Consider the following 16,710-nt stretch of genomic DNA (forward strand, 5'->3'; position numbering starts at 1 on the left):
AAGGTTGGAAAAGACCCACAGGATCATCTAGTCCAACCATTCGCCCATCACCAATGGTTCTCGCTAAACCATGTCCCTCAACACAACATCCAAACGTTCCTTGAACACCTGCAGGGGCGATGACTCCACCACCTCTCTGGGCAGCCCATTCCAGTGCCTGACCCCCCTTTCAGAGAAGTAGTATTTCCTAACGTCCAGCCTGACCCTTCCCTGGTGCAGCTTGAAGCCATTTCCCCTAGTCCTAAGTCCTCTGAGTGACCTGTGTAGTAACATTCTCTCATGTTAAGACTTTGCAAGTGCATGAAGCTGTTCAGGTTGTTGTCTTTTTCTCCTGGGATTACAGTCAACTTTGCTGCAAAAGAGGCATTCTGGGTCTAGCTGGGATGTAGTCAGCCTTCATAGCACAGAGTGATGCAGTGTATTGGATTTGTGGCTGCATGCATGTTGATATTGCACTGAAGTTTTTTGGCTGTTGCTGAACAGTGCTTGCACTTCATAAAGGCCTTCTCTGTTTCTCACTTGCCACCCACAGCAAGAAGTCTGAGGTGGGAAAGAGGTTTGTAGGAGGGATACAGCTGGTACAGCTTACACAAATTGGTCAGAGGGATGGATATTCCTTGCCATACACCATTGCACTCAGTGATTGAAACTGGAGTTAGAAGAAGAAGGAGGTAGGAGGGATTGAATTCTGTGGTAGTTGCTTGAAGACTAGCTGGCAATCAATCTGTTTGTTAGAGGTAGTGAGTGATTTCCTGTGTCCCTTGCTCTTTTTCTTCTTCACCCACTAAATTGTCTCTGTTCAATTCATGAGTTTGTTTGCTTTGTTCCTCCTATTCTCTCTCTTGTCATATCGATGGGGAGAAGAGAGCAAGCAGCTGTATGGGTGCTTGTCTGCTGTCTGAGGTCATCGCATCACTAAATTTTATCTAAGTGTAATCTATATACTTTATATGTTTACGATGTATGATAAAGAGCATATATATATTTGTAAACAAGCAGTGTTGCTCTCTGGACATGTGTTTTGTGTGTCTGTTAGGTCAAATTTTGCTGCATCACAGAAAATTGTTGGTCTAATTTGAAGGCATATGTACTTTAAATCTTGGACTGGCAGTTCTGCGTATCAGTTCGGTCCATCTCAGGGTGAGATAACCCAACTCTTTCTCAACATTTTTATTTTTAAACTCATCAGTTTGCAGAGTTTATTGTGAGACCCTCGACTTCACTTTTCGAAAGGTAGGAGCCTCAAACTACTTGACAAAGAATGCTCCACTTTGATATGCTTCTTTAAACAAACTTTTTTTTTTTTTTCAAGCCTGGTAAAATGAAAGAAAAATCTTAAGTTAATCTCATTAGATTTGCCCGCAGTTAGTTTGGGGCAAAGCCTCAAGTGCATACTCCATCTGTCTTTAGAAAAGCAGCCCCATCCCTTAAATCATTTTTCTTAGTTTTCTTTCCAACGTAGATAGGACTTGCGGTAAAGGATTTAGTTCAGAAGCTCATGCAGTTTTTCCAAAAGCCTTTGAAAGATCTTGTCACTAAGATCAACTCTTCCTTACTGTACATTTTTTCACACTTAACTGCGTGAGGAACAGATTATCATCTGTTTTTGTCATCAGTTTTTCAGCCATGCTGTCATTTTCAGAGACTGTTTCTGTTGTCTGACCACTTGCTGTGTCTTTTCCTGAGATGCTATCAGGTCTTGCAGTCCTTTGTTTTGGTGAAAGTTTTGGTAATCCTCTAATCACTTTTTTAGACAGTCATTTTCTCAGAACATCAAGAAAAAAGCTGTTGGAGTATGAGAGAGTTTGTCCTTGCTATTGTTTACTATTCTGGGTGTTCTTGCTAATCTCATCTCTAGTATTGGAATTTCTTATTTATCGAGGCAGCTTGTCTGGAGTATTTTCCACTTTCTTGACTCTTTTTTTGCATACACTGTAGTGCGCCTTCAGAATCATATATGGATACTTGATAGCATCTGTTTACTATTTCTCTTTAATTTTCACAGTGGATGAATGGAAGCTCTTTTGTGATGTCTAAGGCTTCTTCGATACGTCCCTAGTGCGCCTCGCATTCCTGCCTGTTAGGATTAATTTGGGGCCAAATCCCACCAAATTTCTCTAAGCCTATTGCTCCATCCTCATTGTATCTTCATAGTTTGTCCTTTCTCACAGAGCTCATGCCGGACAGAATTGACAGCTTGTGGGATGGCAGTCCAGTTATGCTTTGACATTAAGATGCTCCTTAATGCTGCTGTTCTTGTTCCATGGCAAAGGGAATTCTCATATGTCATTCAGAACCGTTTGGGTCCATTTCCTGCTCAGCCTGTACTGTAGATACATATTGCTTACACCTACGCTTCTCAAGATTTCACAAATCTGTAGCAGTCTTTTGCCTGCTGACAGCCTCTATTCATTTCGAGGGGTTTAATAAGCGCTGCCAACTTCACATAGCATTCCAGTGTCTGGTACCTGAACAAATGCTGGTCCTGCTTGGCTGCTTTCCAGTTCTTTCTTACAAATTGTCCACTTCCAGCTCATGAGGTTAACATGTTGATTTTTAAAGTAGATTGTAGTTGTCATTGAGCTAGTTACGCTGGATCAGTTTGGGTACTTTCCTGGCCCTGTTGCTTCAGGTCATGCCACCTCATCTGTCAAGTACTTTCTTATTGCCATTGGATGACTCTTGATCATCCAGTGTTTTTTGTGAGCTGATGTGATGTTGCAATAGTACCTTGCTGTGCTTGTTTCCTCTGGGGTTTTCAAGAGCTCTCTCTTTGTAGCGTGCACCTCTGTAACATGCGCCTGCATTCTGAAGGCAGTGCTGCAGGAACATCTTGATCATGGACGTAGGTAATCCACATCTGCTGTAGCCCTAAGGTCACACCAAACTGAAGATCTCCTTGGTGTAGTTCCGTTTCTCTCTGATTGATCTCAGCTCAGTGGCACCAGCTTTGATCTTTCTGCCATTTTCCTCTTCTATCCCACTTTGAGACTGGCATAAGCAGAGTACTGCAGCACAATTAAATGTCTTCTGCAACCCAGGAAAATCATATTATATGTAACTTCACATGGAAACAAAACTGAATTACGTCAATTCAAGTAATAGTGTTACATAGGAGACCAAGTACTAATGTATGTGTAATGATTAGCTGCTTTAAAAATTAGCTGTTTTTCAACGTATACATTATGTAAGCTTTTTGTATAAAAATGTTTAATTAAGTACTCACCAGCATATGCTGCAATCATTCTTGCTAAGCTTAATTAAGTTAATTCAAGTGCTTATTATAAAGGAATGAGAGCCTTGCGTGGTTGCTGTCCGCTCTGCTGGCGGAGCGGGGGCCCGCAGTGCTGCACCTCCCTCTCGTGGTGAAAGGCGGCGGACAGCGGCTGCCGGGAGCCGCCTCGGAAACGAAGGCTGTGCTCGTCTGCGTCGGCACCGAGTCTTGTCTTTCCTGCAGGGAACATGTGGGCAAGTGTTTGTTTGGAAGCGGAAGTTAATGGAGGGAATGCTGCTCCGTTAACTGTTTTTCTCAGTGCTGGAAATTGTTTGTTTATAGATGCAGTCTCGCACTGGTAAGAATTTCAGTATTTAAAGGCTGTGTGCCATCTCCACAAACATGTGGAAAGAAAGGTTATAAAGATTATTTGTTTTCTCTTTTGATTAAACAAATTGGGATCAGACTTTCTGTATCTTTTTGTTTAAGAAACAACTTCTGAATTCATTTGTGATACTAAGATGCTTAAAACATAGAATGATGATAGTTTATCCTGAGCAGGAAGGGGACCCTCCCACTAGGATCACTGAGTCTGACTCTGGCTCCTCATAGCACCACCCAAAATCCAAGCCCAAGCCTGAGAGCAGTACTGCAACAACTCTCTAAACTCAGGGCTGTACCCACTGTGTTCCATGCCCAGCGCCCTCTGGTGCAGAACCTGTCCTTAACCCCCACTGCCCGTCCCCTGACACAGCTCCATGCCATTCTTTTTGGGCCCTGTTGCTGTCACAGACAGCAGAGATTTGACAGTGATTACTCCTCAAAACATCATGGACTAGAATCTAAATTTCTTTAAACGGGACTCCTGAAACGTCTGTTTCTTGCTCTAGACCACACCTACAGTGATATGATAAATTCAGTAGTTGGATCAAAGACTGCTGGTTGGAGTTGTTTGTCTGTGTCTGTATAGAAACAGTGTCCTCCTCTCTGCTGGTGACAGAAGGTGGAAGCTGCCCACCCTCTCAGTGTAGCTTCTGTGCCTCCTTCGTAGCTGTTTCTATAGGGAGCTGTAGAGATTTCTCTGCCACTGGGCTGCTCCAGGCATTGCAAGAGCAGTGGGTGGCTTAGGCTGTGCAGCCCTGGGGACAGCAGGCCTAGTAACTACTTTCTGTTATGGGCTTGTGTGGGCAGGTGTTCTTGTGGGCATGAGAGAGATGGGTTTAACTTTGTTCTGAAACTGTTATCTAGCATTACTGTTAAGGCACCAGAGAAGCCTAGGTTTGTGCATAGTAGGGGCTGGGAAGGCCCTGCCTGGCCCCCTCTCTGTGATGGTTGGCAGAGACAGGGAGTCTAGCTGTTGTTTCACTGAAGATGATTCCTTAGGCACTGAATCAGTGTTCCACAGCAAATAAGGAAAGCATCGTTTCCAGGCAGCTGGACTCTGGGAGGCAGCACTCATATGTTTTTGCAGCTGCATCTGATAGATGTGAAAACTTTATATTAAGAAAATAATTTATTTAATGTGATGGCAGTTCTTTTGCAGCTGTTCTTACCTCTAACTCATGATTTCAGATCTTTCAGTTTGGTCTTGATAACAATGAAAACTCATTTTTGTATGTATATTGATACTACCCTATTAAACAACAGGTGCTGGCTTTGGACAGGGTCATTCCCTGTGTTGTGAGTTGGCATGTAAGTTCAGGGCTGGGTAGGTAGCTAGTAGCTAGAGAAATCATTGAGAGAGCTAAAGTTTTGCAGCCGTGTTTCATCCTTTGGTGTTGTTAATTGGGCTTTGCTATTCTGTAGATGTTCTTACCCTGTGTTCAGTGCAGCTGAAAAACCAGTCTGAATCCTGATAGCGAAAGACTGCAACAAACTGCTGGGATGTTAGGGCTTATCTTGATGGAATGTGCCTAGTGAAAAGGCTTAAGCAAACAGAGAAGATGCTATCTGAAATTCAGTCTTGGAATTTGTTGCATGCAAATAATATCAAGGTAAAAGAAAAAAAAGTAGGAATATGGTTCTTGCTCCCACAGAACACTAGTTTTGTGGATCTGGTCATCTACTAGGCTTCTGTGAAGACAGACAAAAAGCAAAGATGTTTACTGTCATATCAATTCTTCAGTCTTGAGTATCCATTCCTCTCCCATCTTGGTACTGTTTAAGAATCTTTCTCTGTGCTCAAAGCCTTTAACAATTATATTTTCAAGACTATCTGACCAAGACAGACTGAACTGGGTTTGAATTTTAAGTCTGAAGAGAATGTCTAAAGATTTTGAAACAACTTAGTCTGTTCCATCTTGATTTGCTGTTTTCCCATTCCTGATTGAATTGAACATATGTAAAATGACAAAGTGCATTTTGCTATTCCATATAGATCCCCATGGTCATGATGGTTTTAAACCTTTTCTTAGTGACGTTTTGAAAAAGAAATAGGGGAAAAAATGCATATTTTCTGAAATATTGAATTATTTAAAAAATTAAGTCTTTTATTACATTTCTTCTCTTGTGTAGGTGCTTTGGAAGTTTTGGACTTGGTTTGTTTTGTGATGTTTAGACTTCATGCAGATAAACATAACCTAGTTTACCTTAGTACTGTAAAGTCAAGTAATAGCTCATACACGTGTCTTAACATTTATTAGGACTAGGTTTTATTTTTAGCCATTCATAGCAAGATTTCTATAGATCTTTTAATTATTTATTACAATCTATCGGGAGAGATGATGCTACGTAATTCTAGGGACAATTTGGTCAGGCTTACAGAGTATGCCAAAAAAGCTGTAACTGTGTGTCCTCTTTGGCTTTGCAGCATCTCAAGCAAATCCAAAATGACTCAACAGTTCTGTATTTAATTTTTTCTAGGACTTTTTCTTAATTGAAAAATTGAGATACTTTGTTTTTCCCATTCTGTCTTAATGCAGCAATCAAATGCCAAAATAAAAGAAATTCCACCAGGGCAGAAACTCTTTGATCAGTTACTTTGTTCAGTACCTCTTAGTTCAACTGCTGTTTCAGACTGTGGGCTCTAGCGTGAAGGTTTAAGTGCTGCAAAGAACACAAAGGCAGAAATAGATCTGACAACACAGGTTATTTTCATCACAAATATCAGATTACTTTTAATCCAACTTTGGGTTGTCAGTGAGTTCCATTCTGAGCTCCTTAATCATTTAGATCACTCAAGGATACCACTGTGTCATTGACGACGTTATTGCTTCAGGATTGCTATGTGTTTTTACCACATGGACTGCTAGCTGTAGTTCTGCAGGTGGTAGAAGAACGTGATCAGATGCCTTTGAGAGCTTTATTCTGACTTCTGAAATGCTTTTCTAAAGCATGGGGTTCCTGATGATAGTCTGCTTAGTGGAGTAAAGCCTGACAATATATGCCTGCATTTGCAGGACAAGGCTATAGGCAGTCAGCACAGGGTTAAGGTTTTGAGTTAAGGGCTCTAACCAAAACTTGGGAGGAATATGATTTCTTCTTATAAGGAAGATAAATTGTAGACCTGTCCAGAAAACTTATGCAAAGAAAATACTTCATCTTTAAGGCTCGTCTAGATGTAAAAGTTGAGGTTCGAATTTAAACTATTGCAATTACACCAGTATATTATGTCTACCATGTGGGCTCTCCTTTTTTGAGTATGTAGGTTGGAAGGAGTAAGGAAAAAGGTGATTTACTGAAGCAAGAAGTCAACATGAGTGTTTTTTTTATGCCTCTATAGTTGTATTGATAATATTTGTTGAGTTTAGGAGATGATATTTGCACTTTAGTTTGTAAGATGTGTGTTTTAATTATGAGAATGCAGTGCCAGAATTCACTCTGAAATCTGTATGTTTTCAGTTAATGCTTAACTACTTAGTAATACAATGGAGGCATCCTGACTGCATTGACTGAGAGGCAAACTTGAAAACCGTGAGTTTTGCATAGAGTCATCTCACTGTGCTCCATACAGACTTATTGCAGAAATATACAGAGACAAGTGTTGGCTATGTATCTTAATATTTGGCATTTGATCCTTATCCTAGTAGGTATCTTTTCTTAATGTAAGGATTTCAGAAATTTCTCAAAAGGATGTTGGGAAAAATTTGCATGTTATAGATTCATTTACACTGGAAAAGACCTTCAAAATCATCAAGTCCAACTATCCACCAAACAGTACAAATTGACCAGGAAGCATGTCCCTAAGTGCCATACATCTCTCATATACCTCTGGTGATGGTGAGTCCACCACCTCCCCAGGCAGCCCCTTCAATACTGAACCATCCCTTCAGTGAAGAAATTCTTCCTGATAACCAATTCCAGCCTCCCCTTGTGCAACTTTATTCCATTGCCTATCTATCAAGACTAGGAGGATAACTGAAAATATTCTAATGAAAAAGATTTTTTTAAAAATCCACTGAATCCTGATTAATTGCAGTTGAACTTTTCTTAGAATTGCCTGTTAGGTCTCTGCGTTATTGTATTGTATCTGTGTATTGCTACCTAAGTTCTGGGGTAGCACTGGGTGCTTCCCAGTGCAGCTCCTGCTCTTTCCATGCGGCTGAAACTCCTCATGGCAGAGTTTCTGTAGACAGCTCTCTGGGCAAATAACAAAATGAGTGCACTGTTGTGATTTCCTTTAACCTTTCTGCTGTCTTAGACACTGTGGCCTGTTTTCTTCCTGAAATTTTCTATTTTCCCAATTTTTTCCCCCTTTTCTTAATCATTCTTTCAGTGCTTCTTTCCATTCCATCTCCGTACATTTCAAAGGGTTTGAACTTTATTTGTACCAAATGTTCACATCTGTAAATGTAAATCAAATTAACCTTTATAAAAAAGATTTGCAAATAAATATATTTCAGATGTTTCTTCTTCAGCCAGAACTGAAGAAAGTCACTTGTGGCTGTCAAGCTTAGATATCGAGCTTAGTAGACTCCTGTATTGGAGCTTCCTTCTGGAAAACGGCCTCATCTTGCCACGATGTCCATAAAGTGTATCATTTTTTACTATGATCTTTCTGCGTACAAAAATGGTTTTCAGTGTTACTGATATCTAAATTTTATTCCTATATGTGATTTTAAAATAAATTCATTGTTATTTCAACAAATAATTCAAATTCCTGACCCACTCTCCTTCAGCTTGCCTGCCAATTAGTCTGTCGTCCTTTCTCTTCCTTTTTTTGAGGTCAGTCCTGCTCTGTCATAGCCACTCAAGCAGGTACTATGAAAATCATTGTAGTATCCTGCTGTGAAATGAAAAGTGTGAATGTATTTTCTGACTTGTTTCCTTCCTTATGCGGGGCATGATCTTAACTTTTCTGGATCTTTTTGAATTCTCATGGCAGAAGCACCAATCCATTCTCTTCATTCATCCCAATTTTACGCATTGATGAATGCTTACCTCCTGTGAGCAACACCAAGAGTAATCTCCATGGTATCTTGAGGATTCTTTCTTTAAAACTTGTTTATTATGATGCACTAAAGGCTTGGAAATGATCACGTTGTTGAGGTATTTTTGCAAGTCCATGTCAAACTAGACATTGTTTGATTTAGTTCCATCTCTCTTCCATTACTTACTCTGTTCTTTGATGCTAATAAACTCCATGGAATCAGGTCTTTCTTCCCTTTTTTTTGTATCACGCCTAGCACAGCATCCTTGACAGTTACTGGGCACACTAAGACCATTACAATATGAATTAAGTAATTTTAATTGCAGCATTGCAGAGAGTTTTTCTGTGGTGTATATTTTTGAGAGAGATGAAGTTGGAAGCATGTAGTAGAAGTTTCAACTTTGGAACTCGCTACCTTGGCTTCACTAGCAAAAAAAAGTGTGTTATAAAAAAATCCCTCAAATAACAACCGCATTGCAAATAATCTTTACTAATCCAAAGGGGCATTTGGCTACCTCACAAAACACTGTGTGCTTTGGCAAAGTTAGGGGCTTTGGCTTAGGAAGATGCATGTTTGGAATAACAGGGTGTGTTGCAAGTCAAGATTCAGGTATCTTGGCAGAGATGTATGCAGAATCTGGCACGAAGCCTGTCTGCACTGTGCCTAGCTGTAGCAAGTGCTAAAGTCCCTTGTGAACAATATATGAATCTCATTTTGAAGGGGAGGAAAAAAAAAAAGAGGAGGAGGAGGGAAGAGGGAGCCAGGATTTATTTTAACATTTAGTGGATATAAAAAAAACAAGTGTCAAGAAGCAAAACATTTTCATGAAGCATTCGCTGTGAAAATCCTGCAACTTCTTATTGCAAACCTCTTCATTGCTTGGATTGGCTGATTTCCAGAGCATCAAGGCTAGGAATTGAAGGACTGAAATATAATCAGTGGTGATACATTTTAACCACATAAAACATTCTCTGCTTCCAAAGCCTCCGGTGTCTCTAGTAAGCAGTGCAACAGCTCCTAGCTGGGGGACTCCACGGACGTGGAAAATATTGGATCAGAATGGTAAGAAGCGCTTTACTTTTCACCAGTTTTAGATTATTACTTTAAAAACAGTGCTTGAAAGGTGATTAAATTAGTAGGGAAACAGTTTTGTAAACAAGAACCAGTGTGTGTAAGATACAGAGGCATTCTCAGTGTTTTGCTGGAAGAGATCAGCAAAGCAAGTTGGTGACAAATATCTTTGGCACTGAACATATTGTGCATCTAATAAATATCTTTTATAATTGGGATGGACTGCTGACTAGAACTTGATGTAAAATGTGAGCCTGTGTGTCTACTTGTTCTGATGCAGAAGGACAGCTGAATGGGCTTTTAATATAATAACGCATTAGTAAACACTGACGGAGATTTTATGTATAAAAATATAAATAAATCGCTGCTGATTGCTCATGCAAATTGCACGTTTATATGGGTTTTTTTAGGTGCTGCTTTTTTTTGTTTGGTCTTGTTTTTCAAGGAGCAGAGCTGCTCATTGTGTACCTTCCTACTTTCAGGGAGCTGGGAAGTTTTTATTTTTCTGTGTTTTTAATCTGTGAAGATCTGTTGGTCACATTGCATCTGCGAGGGGGAATAATGAAGGAAAACTTTCTGGGGTAGTACTTTGATGCTTTGTAACAATTTGAATATTAAAATAATAAAGATAGAATATAAAGCACGTTAATATAGAATCTGAAATTACTGTCAGTGCCAATTCTATTCATAGTTAAAGCAATGCCTGAAGATGCAATAAAATACTTTTATTAGTAGGTGTTTTTTAGGTATTAAAGAATTGGTGGGTGGAAATGCAAATCTGGGGAGTGTTTACTGCCAACACTCATTGTTAAGACTGAGTATGATGCATATTTCAATTTTATAAAAAAGGAAAAAAAGCAACAAAACAAAAAAATCCCCACCAATCTCCTATATGGGAACTCAGCCATTCACTTTAAGTGCATACTGAAGTCCAGGAATGCATTGATTATGAAGTTACATTGCATCAGGGTGAAAGGAAATCAAATTACTGAAGTCAGAAGAGTACTGAAATATGCTTCCTTGACAGCCCAGCTGATGTGTGGGAAATTACTCTCTTTGTGATTCAAATGGGAGAAAATAATTTTAAAACAGCAACTGTGAGAGTTTGAAAAGTGTATAGCAGATGTGAGAAGGTCTGATTTGGTATTGTTTGTCTGTCTTGTCTGTTTATTGTTGCTCAGCAGTACGAGGACTGGGATTGTAGGAATAAAACTATCCCCGAATGCTGTCTGATCTTTCCCTATTCTAAGTGGTTTCACAGCATAGCAAGAAATAATACTGAAGTACTGTAGATAGTGAAATGTTGTCTTGACCTATATGCTCCACGTTCTGACCGTAAGCACACTTTAATATATTAAAGATTTATGTTGCCCTTCTCAACATACACCATAGATTAGGAAATCAATAATTGAACGGAAACCAGGCTGTAAGCTTCTTGGAAAGATATTAAGTATGAACCGAAGTACTGTGAAATGTTACTACTATTTCCTTGACAAAAATGCTCAATGTGGAATATCTATTAAGTACTGGTATTCATTAATTGAGAAGGCTTTATAATAATGTCATTTACTCTCAGTTAACAATGTGCTCTTGGTTTATACTGCCTTGTATCTAAATTTTATCATGAAAAAATGGGAGATGCAGGAACTGGCTGCTGTTTCATATTGTAAACTCAGAACATGATGAATAACAAATGAGGCTATACATGTTTTCAGGTGTGTGATTTCTCTTATAGCAAATCAAAGAGAATGCTCTCCTTCTAGAAATAAAACCATTCATATACTGCCATGTATTTGCTCTTGATAAAGATTGATCCAAAGTAAACTTGCTTTGTGTCCTGCATGACATGGATTAGTTAGGTAATTAGTGCAGGCAGTCCACAAGAGATCTTTCTTTTAGTTAAGATTGCATGGGAAAAGATCTTTTATATTTGTTGTTCCTGGGGCAAGAGGGGCTGGTGGGGGCAGATAAGAAAAAAAAATAACTCTCCCCACTCCCCCCAGAAGAACTCTCCATGGGAATCAGTTGCATAAGGAAAGGCACATGTAGTCCAAATGGCAATCCCTTATAATTTCAGTGTGATAGGATTCAGAGTGTAAGTTAGTGGTCCTATGTTAGTATTGCAAACTATCTAGTGGAGACCTGGGTTTAATCACTCACTCACAGTCTTTATTTCTAACAACAGCAACAGTAATAAGTAATGTACAAGCCTTATTGAAAAATTGGAGGGACATAAACATAACTATTGGAGTAACTTCTAATGAAGTATGATTTAAGATTAGTAGAAGAGATGCTGGGTAAAGTAAGGCTTGTTTAAAAACAAAGTCATTCAACAATTGGACACAGTGTTCATCCCAATGAATTCAGGTTAAATACTTCTTCTAAATCCCGGTGACTAAGCAGAAGTTCTGCCTGAGAATATAACCCTATATTTTAAGAGCATTGCTATAAACATTTGAACTATGTTTCACATACAGAGGAATGAGGGAGTATAATTGCTTTCTATCTCTATAAGCTTGACTTCACACTTGGTAATACCCTTAGATTTTTTCAATGTTAGTTTTTTGCTTTCTTATCCTGCCACTTTCTTGGCCAAAAAATTTACTTTGTGCATTCAGCAGCAGTCATGCTGACTCTCATAATACCACTGATGGATGGATTTAGTCAAAAATCTTAGTACAGTACAGCTTTGATGAATGACAGATTGTGTGTGTGCTCAGTGCTAGCTGACATGCCTCAATTAACTTTTGGCACAGTTTTATTCAGGTGAGTTGCTGTAGCTGTGTAACAGGCTCTTTAATGCACCAGCAGCCCTGTGCATCATATGTAGGATGAAGTTCATACTTTGCTCCATAAATACTGCCTGTGTAGAAGAGGAAGAAGAAAACAGCCATGATGCTTAATTGAAACGTAATGCTGAAATATGTGCAAGTCTATGTTTGAGTTTATTCATAATGAAAAGAGCATCTGTTTTGAAATTTCAGCATCCATATCTGTGGAGTCTGAATAGTTTCAGTGAACAAAATATGACAGCAAATAATGTTTATGCAAGGATTTCTAAACTGGAATAATTTTTTGTTGGTGGATATTTTTTTAGGCTGTTTCACATTTCGGTATCAATGTACTCTACAGATCAGGTTTAGTTCACTGAAACCTGTGTTTTAAATTGTGCCATTAGAGAGGCAGTACAATATAAAATGCTTTCAGGAAGTTATAAATTATTTGCTGTGGTTTACATAATGTATTAGAATGTCTGCTGCATTTGTGTTCTAGGCAGGGTTTTATTCCTTCATCTGTGTGATATACGAAGAAATTATTAGGAGGGGATGCTTTTAGCCTTAGTCTGTCCTGATGACAAAAGGGAAGGCAGGGGAAAATGAAAGCGGGGGAGAAGGTCAGTCCGGTCTCCACATGAAACAGTTAATGGGAGCAGCTTCCTGAGAAACAGAGCTACGATGAGCCCAATAATTTGTATTTTCCTTCACCTGGTGACGTTCATATTAGAGCATTCACACTATTTTGAAATATCAAGACAAAACTGTTGCCTGTGTATGTTAGGACTGTCATAGCAACGTGACGTTTTGCTGCACGTAATTGCTTGTATATGTCATGATCATATTGAGAATACTGCAAACAATTGTGCTTAAGAGTTCTACATAAATAAAAAGACTGGGAGTAGACAAGTGTACTGATGCCTCTATGCCAGTTGATAATGTAGAGATGTAAAATAAGTCAATCAGGGAGCTGTGCACTGAAGGATGTGCTGCTGGTGCTTGTAATAAGGAGTGTGATCTGGTCAGTAATGAGGCTGGTTAGTGTGTGCAGGTGGGAAATGCACTTGCGCAGCTTGACTGATTTCCAGGTCTAGTGATGGGAAGCTTGCTGCTTAAGCTCTCCTGATCTTGTACTTTGTTTTCAGTCTACTGTATATTTCAGCAGTTAAGGACATTTTCTTTAAATATGTTTTCCAGTGTAGCTGTGTCACCTGGGGATACAGCTACGTAGTCAGCTCTCTTTTATCATTTAATAATGAAGTGGAGAACTCTGTGACAAGTGTCATCTACTCCCCTGAAACTGTGCCAGGAGCTCCGCTTCCTCTCTGTTCACCAAGGTACACTCCAGGTATATGACTAAAGCTTTTGGATCCATGAAGATTTTGGAATGAGGAAATCTCTGGTGTATTTATTCAGTTGAAAAGGGTAGACAGATAACTGCGTGAAACCCATAGCTCTTCTACGTCCATTTCTGTAGTAGGATAGCTTTCTTAGTCGAGGCTTAAACTCGATAGTGCTAACCTTTTGGGTAGGTCAGAGGTGTTCTCAGATTGTGTGTTTCACTTCTTTCTCTCCATTATTCACTGGGATGTGGCTCTTTTTGTGACTTTTGTATGATTTCCTCTCTGTCACAGGGTCAGAGGGAGTGCATGTGTTTAAAGCTACCAGGCTAGTGGCTGCTGACATGTTTTTTTGTATACATTTCCATATCCAGTAACAGGGAGAACTCTTGTTTTGGCAGCATAGTGGGTATTTATTTGACCATGTGGTAACAGAGATTTATTTAAGAAAAATGGCAAGGAGAAGGATGCTGTAGGACTGCACCTCTCATTTCACTTTATTCCTGTCAATGCTTTTGACAGTTTTTGTTCCTTCATGTTCAGAAAGAAGAATCTTTGTAATATCATATAGATTTTATCAGCATTAGTTTTGGGGAGAAAGTTTTGGAGCTGTATACATTTGATTTCAGCCAAACACGCTGTTTCAGCTACCGAGTCCTGAATAAACAAAGCAATACTTTGCAGACCTCTGATTCATTCAGGCAAAAATAAATAATATTCAGTTGATTGAAACTAGCCTGCAAAACCTAGGCTAGAAAAAAGAAATGCTTCCAATCTTTTTTTTCCTCTTTCATTGAGGAAATAGAAGGGAGTAATTTTTGAAATGCTGAAAAAGTGCTATATGATGAAAAGCTCCTATAAGTCAATTAGCCTTTGTTAGGTTCTTTATTTATTGTACAAAATCCATTGCATGCACTGCTGAAATTTTCTTACTTTTCTCTTTGTATGATTGTCAAAAGTGATATGTATGTTGAAAAGAAACCTTTTTCTCTGCTACTGTTCATTCCACTATTACAGAGAATCAATCACAAAAGCAGCAGTTGCATCTAATAATTCTTCCAGTACAGAGCAGGTGGAAAGAAAATTGGCTTCTTTATACATGCAAAGCATGAGAAAATAAGTTCTACGTGAGGGATGAATGCAACACGCTAGGAATACCACAAGCAGAATGTATTGGAGTCTCTGCAATCATCTGTTTTAGATGATTTTGAAAAATCCTTGTACTTAGCTGCTTTCTCTCTGTGCACATTGGCTGCTCATGGACTGCGTTTCCTTTGTCCCTCGCTGTTGATGTGGTGCTGTAGCCAAGAAGTGATGGGCAGTTCCATCTTCTCTACCTTTGAGAAGAGTATCATTATACCTGAGTATTTAGGTATTTCACTTTACACAAGGATCAGTGCTACAGCCTGATAGGAAATAACTATAGTTAAGCACTTGGGAAAAGTTAACAAATCTAAAGCATACCAGGGTAAATATGAGTTCTACTGTGCTGTTTTTAGAACCCTCTAAAGCCATGAAAAATGTGAACAATCTAATTGAAGAAACCATTTATAATGCTGTAAAATAACCGAGAGCATGCAGTTTCTTATCTGTGTGGTAGAAGGAAGGTTATTACATGACACTTCAGAACTTATAAGCATGTGATTCTGTTACAGTAATATCTGCAGTCCTTTTTGGTTGGTTTGTATGTCACAAGTTCCCCAAATGCAATACCTCTCTTAAGTTTGCTGAAGTTGCCTTCACAGTTTAAAGTCTCTTTTGAAGAAAGCAAAATGTGGAAATATTTGTAGAAGAATCCTGAGGATGAATAAATAATAAAAACAAAACACCAAAACCCCACAACTGCTAGTGAATGTTTGTTTAGGATGACCTTAATAGTCATAGTACGTTCAGCAGCTGTATTAATTCCCTTGTGCAAAGTTATGGAAGTAATGCATTTGCTGTGGATCATTTTAATGGTCCAAAAACAGTGAAATATTTGCTCAGATATTTGTCAGTTTTTCTGCTGGAGGGGAAGCACTTACATCCTTCCAGTAGATGGTGGGGAGAGAGAGAGAGAGTAGGAGGGTTTTTTCAGGAACAACATAATTAAATGCACATATGTAAAAGATACCTGCAAGATGTTGCCTGAGACGGTACTTAATAGGAATGGATAATTATAGGGTGAAAAACTACTTCTCTGGAGTGATAGCATATGTTATTAATTTACCAGTAGTGTAGAGGTTTTTTGAATAGTTTCCTACTTGTAATGTACTCTTTTTTCTAATAATCTGTCTCTTTGTCTCTTCAGAAAGTGATTTTAGATCAAAATGTGTTGTTTACCTGTTATATGGAAATTTTAATAGAGAACTAATATAGGCCATTATTGTCATGGTTTGTTTCATTGCTTGGAAATGTTTTGCTTACGTGGGAATATGGGAACTATGAAAGCTTTCTGAAAACATGGTTGTTTTGTTTTGTTTTTTCCCCTCTCTTTACTGCACTTCAAATTGTGTACGTGGTTGCTGCTGCTATGAGATCACACCCATGCTTCTTTTAAAAACAAACCTCCAGAATAGATCACAATAATAACTCACCTGCTGTGAAATATTGTGTTGCTTAGAAAGTAATTCAGAGGTGACTCAGACATTGGATATGAAAACAAAGTCAGTTCCTTGGGGCTTAATCTTGCAAATGCTTGTTACCACCTGTAGCATGTTATGACTTTTCTGGAATTAACCTTGTCCTAAACACAACATATATTCCAGTTCCCGCTATTCCTCCATTTTCTGTGGGAAGAGGAAAAGCTTTAGTGGATCTTGTTTGTTTAAGCTTTCTTCAAATAAAGCTGTAGGCACAGGGTGTGATGACATTTGTTTGTAAGACCAGACAGCTTAGCCACATGTGGAAACTCTTTGGCAGAACCACAGGTAGTAGGCTGTGCTTTCAGTGTTGTCCAAACA

General features: G+C 38.9%; 1 protein-coding gene across 9 annotated transcripts in view; it reads left to right on the forward strand.

Annotated features, from left to right (window-relative positions):
• Positions 1 to 16,710, forward strand: part of PLD5 (phospholipase D family member 5) — a 330,317-nt gene that overhangs the window by 147,545 nt on the left and 166,062 nt on the right. For 2 of the 9 annotated variants that reach the window (NR_173702.1, NM_001397393.1), the window contains exon 1: positions 9,234 to 9,645. The exons of the other annotated variants lie outside the window; for them this stretch is intronic. Coding sequence is in view for 1 of the 2 variants with exons in the window: in NM_001397393.1 (NP_001384322.1) it covers positions 9,643 to 9,645 (3 nt within the window). In the remaining variant the exon portion in view is untranslated. Of the gene's footprint in view, positions 1 to 9,233; positions 9,646 to 16,710 lie in introns of those variants that run through there. 9 annotated transcript variants of the gene reach the window in all.

Source organism: Gallus gallus, chromosome 3 (genome assembly GCF_016699485.2).
Source record: "Gallus gallus isolate bGalGal1 chromosome 3, bGalGal1.mat.broiler.GRCg7b, whole genome shotgun sequence".
Lineage (NCBI taxonomy): Eukaryota > Metazoa > Chordata > Aves > Galliformes > Phasianidae > Gallus > Gallus gallus.